The following is a 21,821-nucleotide window of genomic DNA, read 5'->3' on the forward strand; positions in this document are numbered from 1 at the left end:
GCCATGGGAAGGGTCTTTGGATCAGGTTTGGGGGCAGAGCTGAGGTTCTGGGTATTCTGTTTGAATCATCTTTGGCCTGTACCATGGCCATCTAACTGCTTGGTAGAATCCTTCAGGGCACTCCCCGCCTGCCGCACGTGGCAGAGCTGCCAGCTGACAGAACAGCATCCCACTGGGATACTTGTGTGATCGCATCTGTCCCACAGCCCATCAGCCCCTGGCCCCAGTGAGGCGTCCAGCAGAGAGCCCATGCGAGCTAGACGCTGAGTTTGTCCCAAGTCCCGCCTGAAGCATTTCCCAACCCAGCTGGAGCCAGCCCTGCCTTTGAGCAGGGAAGAGCCGGCTTGGTTGAACCTGGCAGGACCATCCCGGAGGCCAGCGGGGTAGTCCAGGGGTGGCACCTCCTTGGAGAGCTGGGCCTGCAGTGAAGGGGGGGTCACCTCTGCGGGACTAATTCTGTCATCCCCATCTGGCTTGGTGACTAGCTCATTAGAAACCAGGGTCGCCCGCATGGCCACGCCTCTCTGTGCCAGCAGGGCAGGATGGCAGGACGTCAGCAGCTACTCCACCCAGGCCTGTGGGAGAGGCCAGGGAGGAGGACCCTCATTGCTTGTGACCAGTCCCAACTCTCAGGCAGCTGAAAATATTTCTCTGCTCATTGAGGCCTCCATCGGAGTCACCCCCATCAGGGTCTGCAGCCCTTGTGCTCATCAGCTTTAACACTAGGCTGAGCTGCAGGTGTGACACACCCTGTCATGGTCCTCACAGCCCCTAGGCAGCGCCCAGTTACAGCTGCAAAAACCAGGGCTCCTGGCAACTGGCGGCGCTGGGGCTGCCAGCCCGAGGCAATGCTGTGTGGGCTTCTGCCGGCAGAGCAGGGGCAGTGGGCTCTCCCTTGAGGCCCCTTCTGGTTTCTGGTGGTGCTGCATGTGCAGGGTTGAGGCCCAGTCCAGAGCCCACGGGTGCCTCTGTGGAAGGTCCCTGGGGGAGTTCCAGAGTGTGTTGACCCCAAAATTGCACTGAGCGAAAGAACAGGATGATCAGCATCCCCTCCATTTGGCTGATGCTGGACAGTCTGTCCACGCTGTGTCGTGACGTCACGCGCGTCCTTGCCTTCGGGTGGCCTCCTGTCACCAGGTTCTCTGGCTCCAGGAACTTCCTGTGCTACTTGAGATTCCTGATGAGTGTCTGTCTCCCCACCCTGCCTCAGCGTCCCCACCACCCGGGGCCCACCGGAGCCTTCCTAGCCTCTGGCCCCAGAGCTGCCTCTGCTGCTCACTTTGGCAGCACTCCATCCGAGCTGCTGGAAGCCCGGTGATGAGCCCCTCCCCCCACCCAGGGCTTCACCCTCAGGAGCTCATGGCACCTGAAGGTCACGGGGTGACTGACATGCCAGGTTGTGCTGGGCCCAGACGTTCCTTTGGAACTTGGTCAGTGGGGACAGCCGGTGGCACTTGGCTCAGTAGCAGCAGCGGCCAGTCTTAGTGGGGAAAGCGTCTTTCTGCCTGCGCGCTCTGGCCAAGTTCCACTCGGTGCTGGGCCTAACCAGAACTTCTTATTCTTTAAATAAAGAAGGTGTAGAGAGGGACATCAGAAAGCTGTAGCGGAGAGAGCACATTCCTGCATTCCTGGCCCAGACATGGGGTGCGGGGAAGCAGCTGCCTCAGTGTCACATCATTGGCAGCTGTCCCTACTCAGGTGTCAGGGGGACAGGCCGTGTCTTCCTCCTGGCACTGCCCCTGTGTGTACACGGGTCCTCAGGAAGCTGGCTTTGGCGTCAGCTCTTAGACTCGGAAGGTACCTGCTGGGATGAGGTGGGGCCCGGCTCCTCTCCTCTCTAGCAGGTGGCATTCCAGCCCTTGCCCAGGTGAGGGAGGCCCCAGAGGTCTCCACCGCCACGAGGGATGGGCGCAGGCCCTGTCAGAACTGGAGGCCTCTCCTTGCTTCTCCTCCTCCCTGGACAGTCATATCTTTGCAGCCAAGAAGGCCTGGACTTGGTTCCTGTTGTTTCCTGCACATTAAGTGGATGCTTTCCATGACACACCCCACGGTCCTCCTAGCTGAACACATCACAGGGGCACGTGGTGCGATCATCCTGCTGGTATCTCCAGGCACCTGCCATGTGCCAGGCACTGATAATACAGCCCAGATGAGGCCAAATCCTGGAGCCCCTGCCCTGGAGGAGGGCAGTAACCCCCATTGCACACGCCTCCACAGCCTGTCCCCCACCTGCTGGGCTGTCCTCTGGGTGCCCTCGGCGATCCTGGAGCCGTCCGCTCTGCAGTCACTCAGCTCCAGGCACACCCTGGCTACAGCCCCTTGTTCATTGCCCCAGCGTCCCCCCAGCAAGTCGGCCACTGAGGCCTTGGAGGTATGACCCATACAAGCCTGAGCCCACCTCAGGCCTTCGTGTCTCCCATAGGCTGTGCCCTGACTGTCATATGACTCTGGCACCAACCCAAGTCACGACACTGTGTCCCACACCGTCTCTGAGGAGGGTGTGACCCACAAGGCAGAGGACTGTGCTGTCCACTCCCTGGTCAGTGCTAAGGCGTGGACCAGGTGCTGAGCGAACTCTGCGTGAGTTCATGGTGGATGGGGAACGAGTGCCCTCGGAGCCTGCAGGCTGGGTTAGCAAAGGGGCAGAAGAGTGAGAGCCTCGGGAGGCAGGAGGTGCAGGTCCGACTGGCCAGCTCTGCCAAGTCCCACGGCCGGGGCAGCAAACCCCCAAGGGCAGCCAGGAGCCCTGGGGTGCTTTATTTCAACAGTGGAATTTACTTTTTGGAATAGTTTAGGATTCACAGCATGACTGAGTGGAAAGTACAGGAATTTCCCATGGCCTGTGCTCCTCCTTCGGCAGAGCCACCACCCTGTCAGACCTCTGCACGCTCCGGGCCAAGCTGGGCGTCTGCATCATCGCCCGAGGGTCCCCTTTGGGGTCAGGGCCCCCGGAAGGCCTGTCCTCCCCACCCCACACGCGGGCAGCCGGGGGCCGGGGTGCGGGGCAGGATGCGAGGCGCCCTCTGTCCCACAGTGCTGGCCTACATGCAGCTGTTGGAGGACTACTCGGAGCCACAGCCCTCGGTGTTCTACCAGACGCCGCAGAACGAGCACATCTACCAGCAGAAGAACAAGCTGCTCATGGAGGTGTACGGCTTCAGCGACTCCTTCAGCACGGGCAGCGACTCGCTGCAGGAGCTGGCCCCGCCGCCCGCCCTGCCCCCCAAGCAGCGGCAGCTGGTAAGCCCCACCCCACAGCCTTGGCCCTGCCGCTGTGCCAGGGCCTCAAACCTACCAGGCCTAGGGACTGGAAGGGTCCTTTTGGGGTGTGGCCTGTGGCAGGAGTCGGGAGTAGGTGGCGGCCGTTGCGTCTCCATGTGGGCGCTTTGCTTTTGCTCTGTCACCTGACTGGGGGCTCTGGGGCCTTCCCTGGCCAAACAGCATCTGCAGCCAGGACAGGCTTGCCCTCAGTGTCTGCTCTGGCTGCTATATAGACCTCCGTGAAAGGAGGGACTCCATCAAGACACAGGGCATGGTCTGTGGGCACCATCTGCAGACTTGGGCTTCTTCCACAATAGGCCTAAGTGTGTAGAGTGAGCGACGTTGTGGCCCTGGCCAGGGATGTCCCCGAGAGAACAGCTCCACTGAAGCGGGGTGCCTTTAAACAGAACCTCTTTGTGTTTGGGCCAGGACAGCCCTCCCCTCGAAGCTCACCTCCTGTGTGGATGGCTCTGGGTGCGGGCTGGCTCACTCGGTGGTGACACGGGCACTGGCGTGGCCCACGCCTTCACGGCTTTTCCTCTTTGCCTCCCGTTGGCAAAGCTGGTGGGCTTCCCCTCCAAGCATGCTCACCAGAACACGACAGTGGTGTTTTAGAGCTGTACCTGTTCTAGCCTGCTGGCCCGTGTGGTAGCTTGCTAACAAGCAAGGAGCCAGGCCTGGCAGTTGGCAGCTACCACAGAAGCCCCTGTGCCACCTCGCATCTGCCTGGGGCCCCCACAGCCCTGGGCCTGTGCCGTCTCAGGTGCAGCCGGCTTGTGCCGAGCAGGCAGTTATGTCCCCTCCGGGGAAGCAGCCTGTGGGAGACGGGCGCTTGCTACACGCCGGGCCTGCCCCCCCATGCCCTGCCCATTCCTCCAGCTTTGGGGGTGACTGCATTGCTTTGAAAATGTTTCAGAAAGGGATTTTCCTGGAAATGTCAGTTCCTGGCCTAGGGAACCCTAAGCCCAAAGTGTCATTTGGTTAAAACCATCGCTGAGCCAGATTTCATGGAGAGATCTGTCCTTGGCCGCCCACTGGCTGGCCTTGGCCATCTTCTTACCATGGAGTCCAGGAGCCTCTGAGCCTCTGGGAAGCATGTGGGTGCCAGCCTGTAGCAGGCAGGGCAGGGCTGTGATCAGCCCCTTCTCAACGCCTGCCCCCCAGGGCCCACGGGAGCTTCCCTGAGGCTCGGCACGATCTCCCCAGAGCTCCAGCAGCCCCGCGGCAGAGCAGTGCAGCCAAGGCAGGGCACCAGGGCAGGGAGGTGTCGGAGGCAGGGGCTGCTGTGTGCTACATCCCACCCAGAGGGCGGGAGGCATGGCTCCCATCACTCTTATCATGTCTGCCCACCCTCCGTAGGGGTCTGCGCCTCAGGTGGGAACCTGAGGGGCAGAGAGCTTTAAGGCCAAGTAGGAGGTTAGTGTCCGGACTCCAGTGGAGCCAGAGTGGGCACTGGGGTCTGCTCCCCATGGAGGGGAGCTCCGAGTCAGGGGAGCCCAGGCTGCCTCTCCCCCGTGTGCCATGCTTTGCGTGCAGAGTCACCTTTAGAATCTGCCAGAAGGAAGCAAAGGGGAGGGTACCCTGTTGTTCAGAAAGCCTGTGGGATGTGCTTTGGATCTTTGAACTGAGCCACTAGGCCACCCCACCCCCACCCCCCCGCCGAGTCCCTGGAAGGACTGGGCGCAGCCTCTTCTGTCTGCTGACACGTGCCTGACCGCTCTCTGCTTCTCTCCCTCCTCCCTGCCTTCTCTCTCGCCCCTCTGCCCAGCAGGCCTCCTATGCTGCTTCTCCCTTCTCTGTCTCCTACTGTATCCAGCAAACTAAAGTGGCCTTCACCCCCGAGGACAGCAGTGCCACCCAGGGCCTCAGTGTGTCGGTCTCTAACTCCTTTCTCAGCCGGCACGGCAGCTTGCCCGTGCCCTCGGTGAGTTCAAACAAGTGGGCCACTCATCGGCTTGCAGGCTGTGCTTCCCAGACGTGCGCTGCCTGACACGGCCCTGTCCTCATGCAGTGACCTACACATGACAGAAAAGGATACCGACAGTTGGCCCCCTGGGGCCTAAGAAATGTTGGCAGGGCTGCGGTGGGGAATCCAGTGGCCATCCTTGGGACCCTCCGACTCTGGCCTGAGGTGCAGAGATGGCTTGATGTCCTAGCCTTTTAGTTCTGATCCCACATTGGGTCTTGGATGGCTCGCCAAGCGTTCCTGGTCTGCTAAGGAGCAGTCCACACGCCGGACGCATGGCTAAGGAGACCCGGCTTCACCGGGGCACAAGACCCGCTGTTGGAGGACTCTGCCAGTTAGCTGCGGCTATGTGTCAGGTCACCTCCACGCTCAATGACTTGAGACGGTCTTGCTGGGGACACAGGTTGGTAGGGTGGTTGTGCTGCTCTACCTCGGGGTGACTGATGTGGACTGGGCTCCCGGGCACCTCCGGGTCTGATCTGACTGCAGTGCACGCAGATAGATGGTCACCTCCGCTAGGCTAGCCCGGGCGTGTGTGCAGGACAGCTGATGGGCAGGGACACAAGGGGAGCTGGGCAAGCACTGTACAGCCCCCTGGGCTCTCGAGTGGCACAGTGTCCCTCCCACTGCAGCCACTCGGTCACCTTGCCAAGGCCAGCAGGACCGGGGAACAGGGTGGTCAACGGCGACTGCTGGTGGGAGTCATTGCTGAGACACATTGCACAGGGGCACAGCTGCCGGGGGGGGGGGCAGACTGGGGCTGCTGCGGCACAGCCTTCTCACAGAACTGACACCTGCCCCTTGCGGTCTGAGCAAAGGGGACCTCAAATGCTGCTAAGTGCGGGTCTCCCTTGAAAGCAGGGTCACCTGCTGCCTCTGTTGTGCGTAGCAAGGATTGAGTGAAGTCATGAAATGGCTGAGCAGTGCCCGGCCGCCTCCCCTGTGGGCCTTGCCATGCCTTCTTCCCTGGGTGCCCAGAAGGCTGAACTCCCGCATTCCTCGCCGCCCTGCCAGGCTCCTTCCCCAGGCTTGCAGAGCGCCACTCTAGTCCTGGTACTTGTTATTCTTCCCCCACCTCCCCAGGAAGAGGAGCCATGAGACAGACCGCGGGTTTCCAGAGTCCCTTTTCGGGAGTGAGAGGTTCAAAGTTGGGAGAGAACTGGACTGTTTGTCCCAGAACCAAACAAAATGTGAGGGACCCTTGAATTCAGACTGTGCCGTCATTTTCCTGCCGCACGCCGTGTCCTCAGCGCCGTGAGGAGGGGAAGGGACCCCACAGGCACCTCGTTCTGGGAAGGTGCCTCAGAAGCCAGGGGTGGCCCTCTCAGTATTGAAACCCTGGGAAGTGGTCAGTGATAGACCAGCGGACTCTTCAGGTATTCCATGGCTGAATCCCAGTGAGCCCAGACCCGGACCCTTGGGTTAGCCCACCTCTCTCTGTGCTGTTGGCCTGTGCTGTCAGTCCAGCCAGAAGTTGGAAGGCCACTTGACTATAGCAGTTCTCCAGCCTCGTGTTTCTTGTACCGGTGCCCACTGCCCATTACCCTGCTCAAAGACTCGCTCTCAGAACCCTCTTGGCCAGGGCACCCTGTGAGCAGTAATCCTGCGTTGGAGGTTTGAAATGAGGAGACGGTCTCATCCACTCCTCCCAGGATCCCAGGGCAGTGGGATTCAGCAGTGCCAAGGTAGGGGGGGCTGGTGGGAACGTCCACGGCAGGTGGGACAGTAGAACCATCTCGGGCGTGGCTTGTGGGGCTGGAGCAGAGCCCAGTCATCTCCCTTTTCTGAGGGATAAAGGACAGGAAAGCCAGAGAGGTTCCGGGCAGAGGCACCTGCTACGGAGTGGACGCCAGTAAGCTGAGCATCCTCTCTGGAAGGTCAGGCCCAATGTGAGTACCTGGAGTTTGAGGTTATGGGAGAGAGTGCAGCTCTGGACCTCTGCTATGGGAAAACGCAGCACCCCTCGGCCCACACTCCACCCGGTCCCTGAGTCTGTCCCCATTGGCGCAGCCCCTAGGGTTCTGGGCACTAGCAGCCCTCCTCATGGCCTTCAGGCCTGTCTGCAGACTCTAGTGGCAGAAAGATAAACAGACTTCCCCCCCCCCCACCCCCGCACACCTGTGCCATAATCCCAGGCGACTGGAACTGGAGCAAAAATGATTGTCTAGCATGACCTGAAGTTTCAGGAACATTGCCTGCTACGTCACCGCCAGCTGCGGCCGCCACACCCTGGGCTGTCCGTGCTCATGCAGACTGCGCCGCAGCTGGGGTTCCGACCGGGCAGGCACTCCTTCCTCCACGCATGCTATCCACGCGGGCTCCAGGGGCGCCCCCGAGAAGCATGGCGGGCTTCCCACACCAGCCCTGCCCACAGGGCATTCCTGTCACCCCACCACACCATCACCACCACCAGCAGCCTCCCAGCTACAGGCCTTTCCTAGAACTCAGCCGTCGGCCATCACAGAGACCGTGGCCCAGCGGCCAGGCTGAAGGCCAGGCAGCAGGGGAAGGAGAGGAGGAGGAAAGGCTGCCTGGCACAGGCAGGGTCATCCTGTGGGAAGGACCGCCGCATCCCTGACCTCCGTCCCTGTCTCGTCCGGCCGTCATCCTGTCCTCACTGGTTGGAGCTCAGTCACATTGAAGGTCGGTGAAGACCCTGGCGGCCCTAGGGGCCTGTCCCCTGAGGCCTGGCCTTCCAGGGGCACAAGCATGGGGATAGCTGCTGAGGGCCCCAGGCCTGGCATACAGGGTCCTGGGCATAACTGTGCTCCACAGGCTCCAGCAGGAAGGCAGCTCTCTGCCACCCGATACAGGAGGCAAACCACGTCCTTCCGTCCTGTCCTGCCAACCCCTTCTCATCTCCGGCCGTGCCCTCCTGGGAGTGGTTCTTCTATCTGCTCGCTGCCTAAGCAAGAAATAGTGTCATCTCTCCACCCCAGTCCTGCCATGCTGGCCTGCTGACGCTACACGAGTCGCATCCTTGTCTGGGTCTTCCCTCACCAGCACCACCTTACTCCACATCCCAGCATCTGACCTTGTCCCCTTCTAACTGGCCTTCCAGCCTTGGTGGTCAGATTACCACCCTCTCCCTCTCACCTCTCCCCGGCAGCCCCACGTTAGCATTCCCCATGGTCCAGGGTGGCCCTTGCCAGCCACGTCCACCCACCAGCCACAGTCAGAGCTGCTTGCACAGGTTCCTTGCCACTAGGACAAGCCCTCGCTTCTCTCTCCTGCCCCAGCCTTCCTATACTTACCCCCGGCACACACACAGCCCTTCTTGCCTGTCCTGTTGCCCTGTCTGTAATTTTTTTGCATTTCCCCAGATGGGGTGGGGGTGGGGCTTTGGTATCCTGGTGGTCAGTGTGCAGCTGAGCACCACCAAGTGGCAGGTGCTTTGTGACCTGACGTGGGCTTCCCTGAGAAGCAAGGCAGACCTCGAGTTCTCATCCCTCCACTGCAGGCGTCTCTCTCCTGACTCCTGACTTTCTGGGAGCTTCCTGGTGCCGATGGGTCCTGGTTGTGGGCAGCGCCCAAGCTTCCTGGTCTCTGCTCACCCAGGATGCTGTCTGCGGGCGTGTGATGCTCGGTTTTGCTCTTTTAGTGCATTTATCTTGGTTTTCCCACTCCCCATCCCCCACCCTCCAAACCCCAGGCTGCATCCCAGGTGTGGAATTTGACCGATGCCCCCTGTACTTTGTCAGGTCTTGGGCTAGAGGGAAACCCCCTTCCCTGGCTTCTGCATCAAGTGTGGTGTGGGTACACAGCCCGTACTGCAGGAGTGTTTCCGTCTGAGCCAGAGAGCCAAGCAGGTGGAGGTGGCTGTGGCCCCAGGACCCTGCTGGGCCTTCCAATGTAGGAGCTTCCTTCCAAAGCCGCTGCTGCTCCCACACATCCATTCCTGCCCCTGCCTCTAGACTGCCATCTGTCATTGAGCTTGGCATTCCCACTGCTCAGACAAGCTCCAGTCACGGGGACTTAATGAAGCACTGTGCCACAGGTGCCCTCCTGACTCCCGCATCACTGTCAGGCTATCCCGGTACCAAAGGACGCTCCCCCCATGGCCACCGTTCCACTCTCAGTGACAGCTTGCACGCACTTGCCTGTCAGGCCCCGTACATTCTACAGCAGCATGTTGCACCCGCGTCTGGAGGCCAGGCCAGAGAAGCCAGGCTGCCTGCCCCTGAGCTGAAGCTAGAGCACAGTAGAGTCCAGGGTGAAGCTTCTTGAGACTGGAGTGTTGGGTTGGCTTCCGTGAGTCGTTTATTGGCAAATACATGTTGAGTGTCTCAGCTCGATGAGCTGGACGTAGAGCGGTGGGCGTGTACCCTTCATGTTCTGACTTGTCACAGCGAGGCCGCAGGCTCCGATCAGAGCAGTGAGAAGTGTGAACTAGGACTCCTGCCATACAGTTCAGATGCGCACTAGCTAAAGACAGTGCCGTCGGATTGCTGGAGTGGGCTGGGGGCCGTCTGTTCTCTGCATGCAATCCTGCTCTCAAGAAGATTCTAATGAGCCATGAAGCCATTTGCCAAAATGCGTACCCCATCAGAAGGAACTTAATTTTGGATACTCGGTCATCTCAGGTCTTTCGTTTCCTATTGGTTCTTTAGATGAACCCTGGAGAGTAGGTTATTCCAGGAAGGGGAGGTTATTTAGATTGACCTGATGCTGAGGTTGCCCCGCTTGGTTAAGATGAATGCCACAAGATGGCGCACGAGGAAGCCTGTCCTCTCCGGTAGCAGAGAAGCAGCCTGTGGCGAGTCCCAGGTGTGGTTGCTGCGGTGTTGGACTCACAATTCCCTCCCAGGCTTGGAAACACAAATGCTTGGAGGATTCTGTGACGTTGAGCACAGGACACCAAAGAGGAAAGATGCCTCGGGGCACGGTGTAGGCCCCCTCCCCCCCCATCGATGGCTTCTATAAACCAGAGAGCTGACGGGCCCGGGAGGAGAGGTGCTGGCCGACAACCAGGGAAAGGAGAGGTCCCATCAGAGCAGAGAGGACCCTTGCTCTTGTCCCGAATGTGGTCATAGCACCCATCCATCACAGCCAAAGAGGCTGGCCTCCCAGAGTCTTCTCCCAGACACCTGGGCAGGGCCTAAGAGCCTGACTTCTTTCCAAAAAAAGTGACGTGGGCCTTGCATTGCCACACCACGGTCCCCTGTTCAGGACTGAGTGTGTCAGACATGGGGACAGCCCTGTCCCGCACTGCTGGCACCGAGCTAGGTTCCCGTGGTACCCCATGAGGCAGGAAGCCCGTGCTAACCTGGAAGAGTGGCTGCCTTGGGTGAGCCTACTCACAACCAAGAGAGGAAATGTGAACCCCGCAGACCAGCGGGGCATGCCATCTGGCTGAAAGTTTGGCCTGGGCCAGGATGATGCAGCCGTGTCGTCTGGCCAGCCGGCCTTCTTCCCAAACCCTTCACCACGCAGGGGTCTGTCCTGGAGCATGGTCACATTGCACTGTCCTGGGCAGAGCTGAAAGTTTCCCAACACTTGGAGTTCTTGTTGAGCTCCCACGGCCTGCGGCACCAGCCCACAGCTACCGACACACTGGTCACTCCTCAGAGGAGCTCAGGGGGCAGCTTCAGGTGGCATGTCAAGGCTATGGAGAACAGGTACCTGGCCAGTGTCGAGTGGCTTTGTCCTGTAACAGGCCATGCAAGGGCACCAGCCCCCTCCTGAGATCTGGCCCATGTTTCCAAAGGAGCTGATTGTAGGTTCCGTCACGTCCCTGCTCTGTGCTGGAACGCTGCGGCTGTTGTTTGTCTGGCCCGGTTGCTTCACCATTCCAAGGATCCTGGAACACTTGCGGGAAGTGGGGCTGGAATGGGTTAGACTGCCTGCTCCCCGAGCCTCTGACCTCTTCAGAGCCTCACTAGGTAGGACTTGGATGAATCGGTTCACCTGGTTCCCCTCAGGGGCCAGACATCCCTGCTCCTAGCTGCTCACTAGCTCTCCTCTGGGGTCTGGCACCTCCAGAGCTTGTGCAAAAATGGACGGGCCTCAGACAGGAAAGTCTTCTTGTTCTACATCCCAGTCTCACCCTGGCTGTAAATAAAATGCCGAGGCATGGCAGCAGGCAGAACAGCCGCCCAGCAGAAGCAAAGCCAGATCCCGAAGTCAACCCCAGATTGGGCACCAGAGGCGCTGTGTAGCTCGCCTCACTGTCACACTGTCGGGTGAGTGCAGTCACAAAGGCCTGGAAGTGTCTGAGGATCAGAGAGGGACCAGGGCTTGCTGGGTGTGGCTTCATGCCAAGTCCCTTCGCAGCGCTCGGCACTTGAAGCACGGGGTGGTCTTCAGGGTGACTTGGCCCCTGCCCCAGCATGGCTGCATGGCCTAGACACCAGAGTGGGGACCCGAGCTGTTTCCTTTATCCTTCTCCTTCCCGCCGTGGACTAGTGCCGGAGTCCAGCTCCAGCTGAGTTCGGAACTCGCGGAGGGTGCGCCGATGAGGCGCAAAGAGGAAAGAAAGAGACGGACCACTAGGATTTCATCAAAATGGACGATGCACAAAAGCTGTCCGCTTTATGTATACAAAATCAGTCAAACTCTGGCTCAGACTTTTCACGTCATGGTCAAGTGGGTGTTTCTAAAGATAACTCTGCCATTTGTTTCACCTAAGGTTAGGATGTTAACCACCTGGCGCCATGGCTAGGAAAAAGTTCTCAATAGATGGTGCATATCAATCACTAACACATTCCTACAATTCTCATTCTACAGCTTGGTCTTGAGACAGTCAAGGAAGGAAGAACTTCACAGGAGGGACCTAAAAGATCAAAGAAAGAGGGAAAGAATAGATTCCACTACACCTGAACACAGAACACCCTTGATTAGCATAAGATCAAAAGGGGAGTTAGCACCCTTGATTAGCATATTGCCACAGGATGCAGCCATAACAGCAATAACAGCTTTTTGGCTAAAAAATGGTAATAGCAACATCAGCTTCTAAGCTCCTAATGATATTTAACAGTAACTCCACAGTGGCAGACAATGCCTAAATAGATTACAGAAATCTCAATGGGGTTGCCCGGTGTCCATGCAAAGAGAGGCGGAGCTGCATTAAGGTGGTCGTAGAGACATCCGCAGGGCCCTGCCACGCTGCGGGAAGTTCCTTGCGGCCCTGCCTGCAATGGAACAATACTCTTCATACCTTCCTGTCTTCCACACCCATCACACGGACCCCAGCAGACTAGACCCAGGCAGTGAGTGAGGACTCCTGTCCCCCCATCGGCACTCGGCTGAGCTTTGGGAAGAGCACGGGACAGTTCTGAGATACAGGGACAGAGGTGGCCTCACCACAGTGAGCATGTCCTCTGAGGGGAAGGGCAGGTCCCAGGGTTGTCCTTGACCACTGCTGGGACTCCCAAGAAAAGCTATAAGCCTGGGGTACTGGGCTGCGGCCAGAAAGAGGGCCCTGGACAGAGCTTGGCCTGTGCGGTGCTCAGCATCTGTGCTGGTGGTCCGAACAGTGATGAACACAGCCATGGTCGCAGGCTGGGGAAGTCAAGCATGTGAGAAGTGCGCGCCCAGTGCAGGCATGCGGGGCTGATGCAGCCCTGCTCCCAGGGCGCGCCTGCAGCTGTGAACAAACTAAATGGTTGCTTTGCAAAACCTCTTAAGGACATGAGGGACTTGGTCCTCATGGCAGGTTAAAACTTAAAGGCTTTTTTTAAAGATTTATTTATTTTTATTGGAAAGTCAAATATACAGAGAGAAGGAGAGACAGAGAGGAAGATCTTCATCCATTGATACACGCCCCAAGTAGCTGCCACAGACTAAGCTGAGCTGATCCAAATCCAGGAGCCAGGAGCTTTTTCTGGGTCTCCCATGCGGGTGCAGGGTCCCAAGCCCTTGGACCATCCTCGACTGCTTTCCCAGGCCACAGGCAGGGAACTGGATGGGAAGCGGGCTGGCGAGGATTAGAACCTGCGCCCATATGGGATCCCTGCCCATGCAAGGTGAGGACTTTAGCCTCTAGGCTACCACGCTAGCCCTCATTTTCCTTTTCCTAAAAATCTTGTCCACTGCAAGGAACACAAGGAGGCTGTTCGAATGTCCTCGTTGGGAGCCCTGAACGGCTGGTGACATCACCCCTCGCAGCTCACCTAGGCCAGCCTTGGAGGGCCCAGTGGCCAGAGCTCAGTGCTGGGAGTTGTTCAATGGGCCTTGGTCATCACTGCCGTGCATGGTGTGAGACTCCTCTCAGGAGGGCCAGGCAAAGTGCTGCTGGAGGTGCTGAAAGAGACGTTGGCCCGTGGGAATGTTTCAGATGGCACGGTCCTGCCCAGCATGCTAAGGCTTGTGCCCTTGTCTTCCAAGAGGGTTTGAGGTGGCTACAACATCAGGACTGTAGTGTTTGGTTCTCAAGGAGTAAAGCCAGAGATCTATGCAGAATTTTCAGAAGGAGTAAGTGGTACTGGCTGTGGCCCTGAGGTTCCATTGTGTGGTTGTCCCTGCTGCCCCAGCAGAACATGTGGGCGGGCGTCCGGGCCCTGTATGTACCTGCCGGCCTCCTGGGACCCCTGGGAGCCATTCCCTGCTCCCCACTCTGTCCTTCACCACTCTCCAGCCTCCAACCTGCCCCCTCCGGAAGCAAGGCCAGTGGGGAGACGCCTGGGGGTGGGGGGTGGCCCGATGGGCTGTCCCATGCTGGGCTCACTGTGAACAGCCTGTCGCTGCTCCACCACTGCTGACCTAACCACTTTTTCTCTTGTCTGTTTCCTTCCCATATTCTTGTGTGTGTCTGTCTGCCACTTTGACTCTGCAGTATAAGTCTGTGTTTAGGTCCTACTCGCAGGACTTCGCACCTCACCACCAAGCTTCCATTCCACCTTTCCCTCCGCCTACCTCTTCTTCCTCTCCACATTTCCCACCTGTCCACCAGTCTCAGAGCTCGGACTTAGCGGTGCCTGCCGTGGCTAGTGCACCTGCCTGCACCGTGGACGGGCCTCTCTCGTCTTCCCAGGAGAGCAGCTTCCGTGGGGACGCTGGCTGCCTTCCTTCTGAAACCTCTTTCACTGACTCGGTGAGAACTCGACCTGGGGCTGCCTGGTTCTGGAACACGGTATCACTCTTCTCAGGGGACACGATCCGCCTGTGAGCAGTGGTCAGGGCCGGGACTGGCATGTCCCCAGAACAGCATGGTCGGCTTGACACTGGGATAAGGCCCAGGTTAGAACCTGAGCCGCGCAGAGTTCTGGCCAGCCAGGATAGTGGCTGCTGGAAGGTGGTGTAAGAAGGACAGCCTCCAGGCAGTGGCCTGTTCCAAGCTCGAGGGCTTCAGGCAGCTGGGGAGCCCTCCCTTGCATGCTCCTCAGCCCTGTGGGGGCTACCTTTCCAGGACAGCTTGCCCAGCAAATGCCCTTGATACCCTGCGGAAGACACAGTAGGAAACCTGGGTCCCTTGTCCTCCCAGGCAGGATGTGGCCAAAGCAACTTTGTCCTTTAGCCCTGGGGAGTAGTCACTTCCCAAAGAGGCCAGCACAGCGCTCCCGTCTCTATCTTGTAAAAGGAGCGCTGTGGTCAGGGCCAGTGCCACGGGCTGGCAGCAGGGCCCGGCCCATGTGTCTTTCCTCTCATCCTGTCTCTCTCAGAGTGAACACGCCAGTGAGGAAGCTGGTGAGGGTGAATATGTCAATCTGTATTCCTCTGGCCAGAGCAGCGAGGAGCTGGCTCCTTCTCGAGGAGTAAGTAGCCTCGGGTGGCCTCATGCATGTGGCCAGGCCTAGGCCCCTGCTGTCCCCAGGCTGCGTCCCTGCACCTGCTTCTGCCCTGCTGAATCCTGTGCCTGGCCACCAGCAGGAGCCTGCTCAGCCCTCGCTCCTGCCGCTGCCACGTGCTCAGAATCCGGCCAGTGGGTTTTGCAGGAGTCTGCAGCAGTAACCTGGTGTGGGCCTTGGCCACTCACCAGGGGCTCTCGGTGCAATTTCTTCCTATCCCATCTTCGAGTGCAAGCTCTCTTCCTTGGGTGAAGAATGCTTCTCCCCACACAACCCTTTCCACCCCTTCCCACCTCTCCTTAGCATGCTCCCTCTGCCCGCCTGGGCACTTCAGGGAGGCAGGGGCATCTGCAGGTGAGCCATGCTGCTGGTGGCTCCCCTCGCGTGGCCATCCCCCACCTCCCCGGAGGCCCTAGGTCAACACTGCTGTGAAGCAGGCAGCTCTCCAGGCCTTGCTCCAACAAGACAAGAAGATTAAGAGTTTCAGAAACAACTCAATGAGCCTGAGAAGGACAGCCCCTGAGGACTGAGGGTCTCCCCAGGGACCCCTGCCTAGGCCAGGCTCAGCCCTTAAGGAACATGGCCACCAGTATTGTCCTGCATGGGCACTGTGCAGTTTGAGCTGCCCACACGAGGCAGGAGTGAGCCACGAAACCAAGGAGTGTTCCCTCCCATGTGTGCCAAGCTGGCATCTCCACTGTGCCTATCCCCTTGGGTGGCTTGTTCCCCGGGTGACATCTCACTGAGCCTGTGCATGGTGAAACCCATCCCCCTGCCTGGCCCTGGCACTGCCCTGCTACCGATGGCCACTTACAGTTCTTTCTTCTTTGCTGGGGGGCACTCTCCATGGTGATGGTCCAACTGTTATCCCCACCTCAGTGCTCCGTCATGGCCCCGGGGGCAGGCCGGGAAGCAATGTGAACGGCTGCACTGTGAGCACAGTAGACCCAGAGCTGGGAGGAAATGAGCCCGTGGGCAGCAGCAGGGTCACCCTTGGGCCCTGGGGGCTGTCACGGCCCAGTGCTCAGTCATGCTGGTGTGAACTTGACAGCCCACAAGGTGTCAAGGGCAGCTGACAGGCCTGGCCTGTGGTCTTGGACCGGGCATGAGGAGAGCTCTGCCAGGCCCTCAGCCCGCAGAATGGCTGCTGTATAACCCCTGCTCTGCCTGGGGTGGTGCAGGTGGCTGACAGGTGCGCCAATGAGTGGCATCTTTCAGTCGAGAGGCAGGAGAACTGTTTCCATAAATGCCCCATCCATCACTAACCGCTCCCCTCTTGCCTCATGCTGTGGGCACCTGCAGGTGGGAAAGCGGGGAAGACAGACTGGCCCAGCTGAAGTACCTGTACAAAACCCAATACTCACTTCTCTTGGCAGGAGTCGCCAGCTGGGAAAGACGCCCATGCCAGAGATCTTTCAGCGGCCAGCGGCACAGCCGGGAAGGACAGCAGAGATGGCAGTGAGAGGTGAGAGGTGAACAGTGGGCCCCTCGGAGAGCTCGGCCAGCTGACGGGCCCACAGGGGCTCTCACTTTGTTTCTGATGGGCAGAATCAGACCTGCCTAGGGTCCAGATGTAGCAAGCGTGGGAAGCCGCATCAGAAATTACCGTTAAGCTGGCCCTGTTGCATCCACCTCACCCATCGCTCATAAATCCCAGGCCTGCATCCTGGGCCTTCATCTCTTCGAGTCACAGTACAGCAGGGAATGTGAGACGCCCTGACCTCTACCACCCTCTGACTCATCCTGGTGGACGTTTCTAGACACACTGTGTTGCTGAGCCACTGCAAGGCCACTTAACGTTTATGACAAACACTTGAGCACGCCTCTCCCAAGAATAAGAGTTCCTGATTACAATACCTGAGCAAAGTAGTGGTTGCTCCTGCCATCCAAGACATCCTTGTCCCCGTCTCCTAACGCTCGCCCAGAGCCTTGCAACCCAACACAGTCGAGGGACGCGTGCTGCGTGTGGTTGGAGGCTGCTTCATCTCTCTTCTATTTTCAAGATTAATTTTATTATTTTTATTTCAAAGTCAGATATACAGAGAGGAAGAGATACATAGAGGAAGATCTTCTGTCTGTTGATTTGCTCCCCAAGCAGCTGCAATGGCCAAAGCTGAGCCAATTCAAAGCCAGGAACCTCTTCCTGGTCTCCCATGCGGGTGCAGTCCCAAGGCTTTGGTGCCGGAGTCCAGCTCCAGCTGAGTTCAAAACTCACAAAGGGTGTGTGGATGAGGCACAAAGAGAAATAAAAGTGAACCACTACATTTTCATGATCATAGTGGACAATGCAGGAAAGCTGTCCACTTTATTTATACAGAAACACTCAAACTCTGGCTCAGGCTTTTTACGTCATGGCCAAGTGGGTGTCTCTAAGGATAATTCTGCCATTTGTTTTACCTAAAAACTCTAGAAGTTCCTGCTACAATTCTTATTCTACAACTCAATCTTGTATCACAAAGAAGAGGAGACCCTAAAGATCAAGGAAAGAATGAAAGTCTAAGTACAGGTCCCTTGATTAGCATAAGGTCAATGGGGACAGCCAAGACAGTGGGAATAACAGAAGGCCCTTTTGCAAGACATTATTATTGACATTAACTTCCAAGCTCACATTGAGTAAAAGAGCCAACTGCACAGTAGCAAACAAGGCCTGAATGGATTAGAGTTCTTCCGCAGGGTGGTCCGGTGTCCATGCCATGGAAGGTGGAGCTGCATTCAGGTGGCTGTAGAGACATCCGCTGGGTGCTGCCATACAGGGGGAGGTTCCTTGCGGCCCTTCCTGCAGTGGAACAATACTCTTCACACCTTCGTGTCTCCCCACATCCACTGCACGGACCCCAGCACTTTGGGCCGTCCTCAACTGCTTTTCCAGGCCACAAGCAGGGAGCTGGATGGGAAGTGGAGCTTCTGGGATTAGAACCGGTGCTCATATAGAATCCTGGTGGGTTCAAGGCAAAGACTTTAGCTGCTAGGCTACCACACCAGGCTCTCTGCTTCATCTCTTACATTGCCCTGTTTTAGTGGTCTCCAACCTGTCCAGGCTAAACAAGCAGCACACCCTTCCTTGGGACACACTTGTGGAGTGGAAGGCCAGGGTTCTGCCGATGGGCACCCACTGGCACCCAGCCTTGACCTTGCCCACACACTGTTTCCACTGAGGAGTGCCCCCATATCCACACCTCTTTCAGGTCACAGTTGAGCTGCTTCTGAGATCTGGAGTGACCTCAGCAGAGCTGAGGCCGGGTCTTGTCCAGTAACAGACACGGTGATCCCGAGCCCAGAGACAGCTGCCTCTCGGCCCGTCCGCTTGTCTGCGTTCAATCTGTTAAACTCCTCTCCCAGGCCAAGGCTTCCTGAAGCTACGTGAGGAGTGGTTGGGTGGGTTCTAATGGCCACAGTGTCTCTCATGGATTCTGTCATCAGCTTCACCAGATCAGATGGGGCGACAGGGTGTCGGCACTGGGGTACACTGGTCACACCTGGGATTCCAGTATCCCATGGGTCCCGGTGCTCCATATCCCACCCAGCTCCCGGATGATGTGCCTGAGAAGGGAGCAGGTGACCCAGTGCTCAGGCCCCTGCCACCCACGGGGGAGACCAGGAAGAAGTTCCAGATTCCTGCCATTGACAGGCCTAGCCCTGCCCGTTAGGGCCATTTGGCGGGGAGCAAATCAGCTGATGGAAGATCTCTCCCTTTAACCCTGCCTTTGAAGCAAGTAAAACAAATTTTTTTTTTTTTAAGAGTGGAAGGGGGCCCAGCGGTAGCCTAGCAGCTAAAGTCCTCACCTTGAATGCACCGGGATCCCATATGGGTGCCAGTTCTGATCCCGGCAGCCCCACTTCCCACCAAGCTCCCTGCTTGTGACCTGGGAAAGTAGTCGAGGACAGCCCAAAGCCTTGGGACCCTGCACCCGTGTGGGAGACCCGGAGGAAGTTCCTGGCTCCCAGCTTAGGATCAGCTCTGCTCTGGCCATTGCAGTCATCTTTCTCTCTGTAAATCTGCCTTTCCAATCAAAGTGAATAAATCTGTTTTTATTGGAAGTCAGATCAGATTTACGGAGAGACAAAAAGGAAGGTCTTCCCTCTGCTGGTTCACTCCCCAAATGGCTGTTAACACTCAGCCTGGGCATGGCTCCAGGGCCAGCTGGCCTTGGCTCCTGCCAGGTTGAAGCCAGCAGCATCGTCTGGATTTGTCAAGTGGGTCCAGGGCCCCAAGCACCTGAGACAAACTCCCTGCTTGCCCTGGCATGTCAGCAGGGAGCTAGGGAGAAGTGGAGCAGGGGAACTTGAGCGGGCGCCCTCAGGCTGTGCCACACACCAGCCATGAGGTACACATTGGTGTCTCGGATGCCTTGGGCTAAAACAGGACTTGTGCCCACATAGCTGGCGTGGCGTACCTATGGGGACAGTTGTCAGTAAGATGGGCATGTGGGCAGCAGCCCCGAGGAAGGTCAGCTCCAGAAGACGCAGCTTGAATATCATGAGCCACCGAGCTGCCCTGTGCCCTCCAGGGGTGGCCCTCCCTTCTCCCGTCACTTGGGCATAGCTCCCATGTGTGCACCCAGGCTCAGCCTGCCAGTCCTTCAGCCCGGGGCCCTGCCTGTGCTCCTTGGGCACCCTGCCCCTCCTCTACCACATAGTGCCTCAGTGACAGCGGCTTCGAAGTCTGTCTGCCACCCTGCCGAGAGCCCATGAACTTCGGGGCTGGCAGAGTCCCCAGCAGAGCCCCAATGTCCTCAGGAGCAGGGCTGGCATCCTCAAGCCTTGATGCTGAGTGCACTTGGATGAAGACTGGCTGGGATCTGCACTTGGGCAGACGGCTCGACTGGTCCCTGAGTCCCAGCTCAGCCCGGGCATCCAACGAGCAGGCACCATCCAGCATCGCAGTGCTAGCCCAGCTCTGCCCACTGCACAGGCCTCACACTGCCTCTGTGAGCCGGGCTGGGTTCACAGGGCTGGGTTCAGGGGTGCTGTGCTGGCACCCGTCACAGCCAGCCCTGCCTCTGCCTCTGCCTCACCCCTGGACAGCTGGAGTCCAGGCAACATTGGTGCTTGCAACATAAACCTCATCTCCCTCCAGGACTCCCAAGTCCCCAGACGCCCTGGAGATGGCTTCATCAGAGGAGGAAGTAGACGAGCTGTCCCTCATCGACCACAACGAAATCATGGCCCGGCTGACTCTGAAGCAGGAGGTGAGGGCTCCCCTCTGCCCTCAACATCTGGACCCACAAAGCAAGATGAGGGGTGGGGTGCAGGGCATGGGCACCCCAGGCTGAGGGCTCCCAGGGAATGAAGCCCACACGCATCCTGTACCCTTCTCCGCTGCTCATGGAAAGTGACAAGTCCGGTCAGCAGGTCATCACAGGGCCATGGTGACAGGCAGAGAGCCTGCGTACAGGGGAGGGGTGGGGCGTCTCACCATGGAAACAGCTACACTGCAGCCTGGGCCTGAGCTCACATACTGATCAGGATGCTGGTGCTGGCCACTGTGGCCACCCCTGTCCTGGCCCCAGCCCGTCACAGAGAGGGAGTGGGGCTGAGCGTGCTTCTCCTGCCGTGCTGTTCTGCCAGAGCCAAGGACCAAGTTGGGGAGATGACCTTGTTCCCCACCTTGCCACATGACCAAGCTTCCAGGCTAAGTGTTGCAAAGGCAGGTACTGCCCCCACAGCCTGCTCGGGCCAGGCCCAGCAGGAGCAGGCAGGGTGGGGGAGGCTCTGCAGGCAGAGGGGACCCTTGCCATAGATCTCTGTCAAAGACTTGGGCTCCCAGCCCAACTGTGCCACTCCAGCGGGAGGCCAGATCCAGCCCCTGGCACGCGGGACAGAGAAGGCTCCAGAGCGAGCAGTGGAGCCCAGGACACTCAACCTGGGCATCACACCAGGGTTTGGCTCCTGGCCAGGCGGTTAGCCTGTAGCCTCCAGGACAGGGGCTGGCAGGCATTGAACACTGTGACACTTGCCACTCCTCTCACAGGACAGCCTGTGACGTCATAGCCAGTGACCTCTGAGGCAGAGCTGAACCTGGGGCGGGTTTCTGTGGTTCTAGGAACACAGGTGTGCCACCCACACCAGCATCCTGCGTCCTCTCCTACTCTGCCTCTGGGTCAGGGAGCAGGACAGTGGATGACACCAACCCTGGTTGTATTCTCAGCTGTGCTCTGGGCAGCTCCCAGCAGGACAGAGAGCACAGCTGGTGGGGGCAGCATGACGGCCAGCCTGGGCCGAGGGGTGCGCGGGAAGGGGCATGGTCTCCCTGCCTCATGCCACCTCTACTGCTCTCACCACAGGGGGACGACGGACCAGACGTCCGTGGAGGATCAGGGGACATCTTACTGGTCCATGCCACGGAAACAGACAGGAAAGGTATGGAGCCCCGCGAGGTTCGTAAGGGGTCCTGGGCTGTTGGGTGGGAGCAGAGGAACTCCCCAGGGAGACGCAGTGGAGCTGGAGTGGAAGACTCCCACCCAGGACCAACGCTTCCCTGGGAATTCCTAGCTGGTTCAAGGGTCACAGCTGAGCAAACGTTCTGTAATAACAGCAGTTCAAGTGTCGGGATGGGTGAGCAACCACCTGCGTGTGCTCCTCGTGTCCCTGACCAGCGCCATCACCTGGTGCCGCTCACTGCCCTCCCTCCCGGGCAGCCATGGCTAGAGCCCCTCCGGAAGGCGGAGGCAGGGAGCATGTGACGCAAGGTGCCCGCACAGCATACAAAACTGGTTCCTTGGGCTGGTGGCTTCCTCCCCCATGTGGGTCCCAGAGCCCAGACATGCCTGAGGACAAACGGGCAAGGGCACTTCGTCATCGCAAGACTGCTCCCTCAGGCTCTTGATCAGAATGCCCACTAGACGCCCATAGAGATGGTGGGATTGGTG

At 58.6% G+C, this 21,821-nt stretch overlaps 1 protein-coding gene across 6 annotated transcripts in view; it reads left to right on the forward strand.

Moving 5' to 3' along the window:
- The window catches only part of RAPGEF1 (Rap guanine nucleotide exchange factor 1), a 110,119-nt gene that overhangs the window by 80,456 nt on the left and 7,842 nt on the right, over nt 1–21,821 (forward strand). For 3 of the 6 annotated variants that reach the window (XM_040963747.1, XM_040963748.1, XM_040963746.1), the window contains 4 exons: nt 3,035–3,240; nt 16,329–16,417; nt 20,030–20,141; nt 21,237–21,312. In XM_040963747.1, the coding sequence (XP_040819681.1) occupies nt 3,035–3,240; nt 16,329–16,417; nt 20,030–20,141; nt 21,237–21,312 (483 nt within the window). Of the gene's footprint in view, nt 1–3,034; nt 3,241–5,029; nt 5,186–14,000; nt 14,259–14,826; nt 14,920–16,328; nt 16,418–20,029; nt 20,142–21,236; nt 21,313–21,821 lie in introns of all 6 variants that reach the window. The other 3 variants (XM_040963743.1, XM_040963745.1, XM_040963744.1) reach the window with 2 other exon arrangements.

This window comes from Ochotona curzoniae, unplaced genomic scaffold (genome assembly GCF_017591425.1).
Source record: "Ochotona curzoniae isolate NIBS_2020 unplaced genomic scaffold, NIBS_Ocur_1.0 scaffold_3208, whole genome shotgun sequence".
NCBI classification, from domain to species: Eukaryota; Metazoa; Chordata; class Mammalia; order Lagomorpha; family Ochotonidae; genus Ochotona; species Ochotona curzoniae.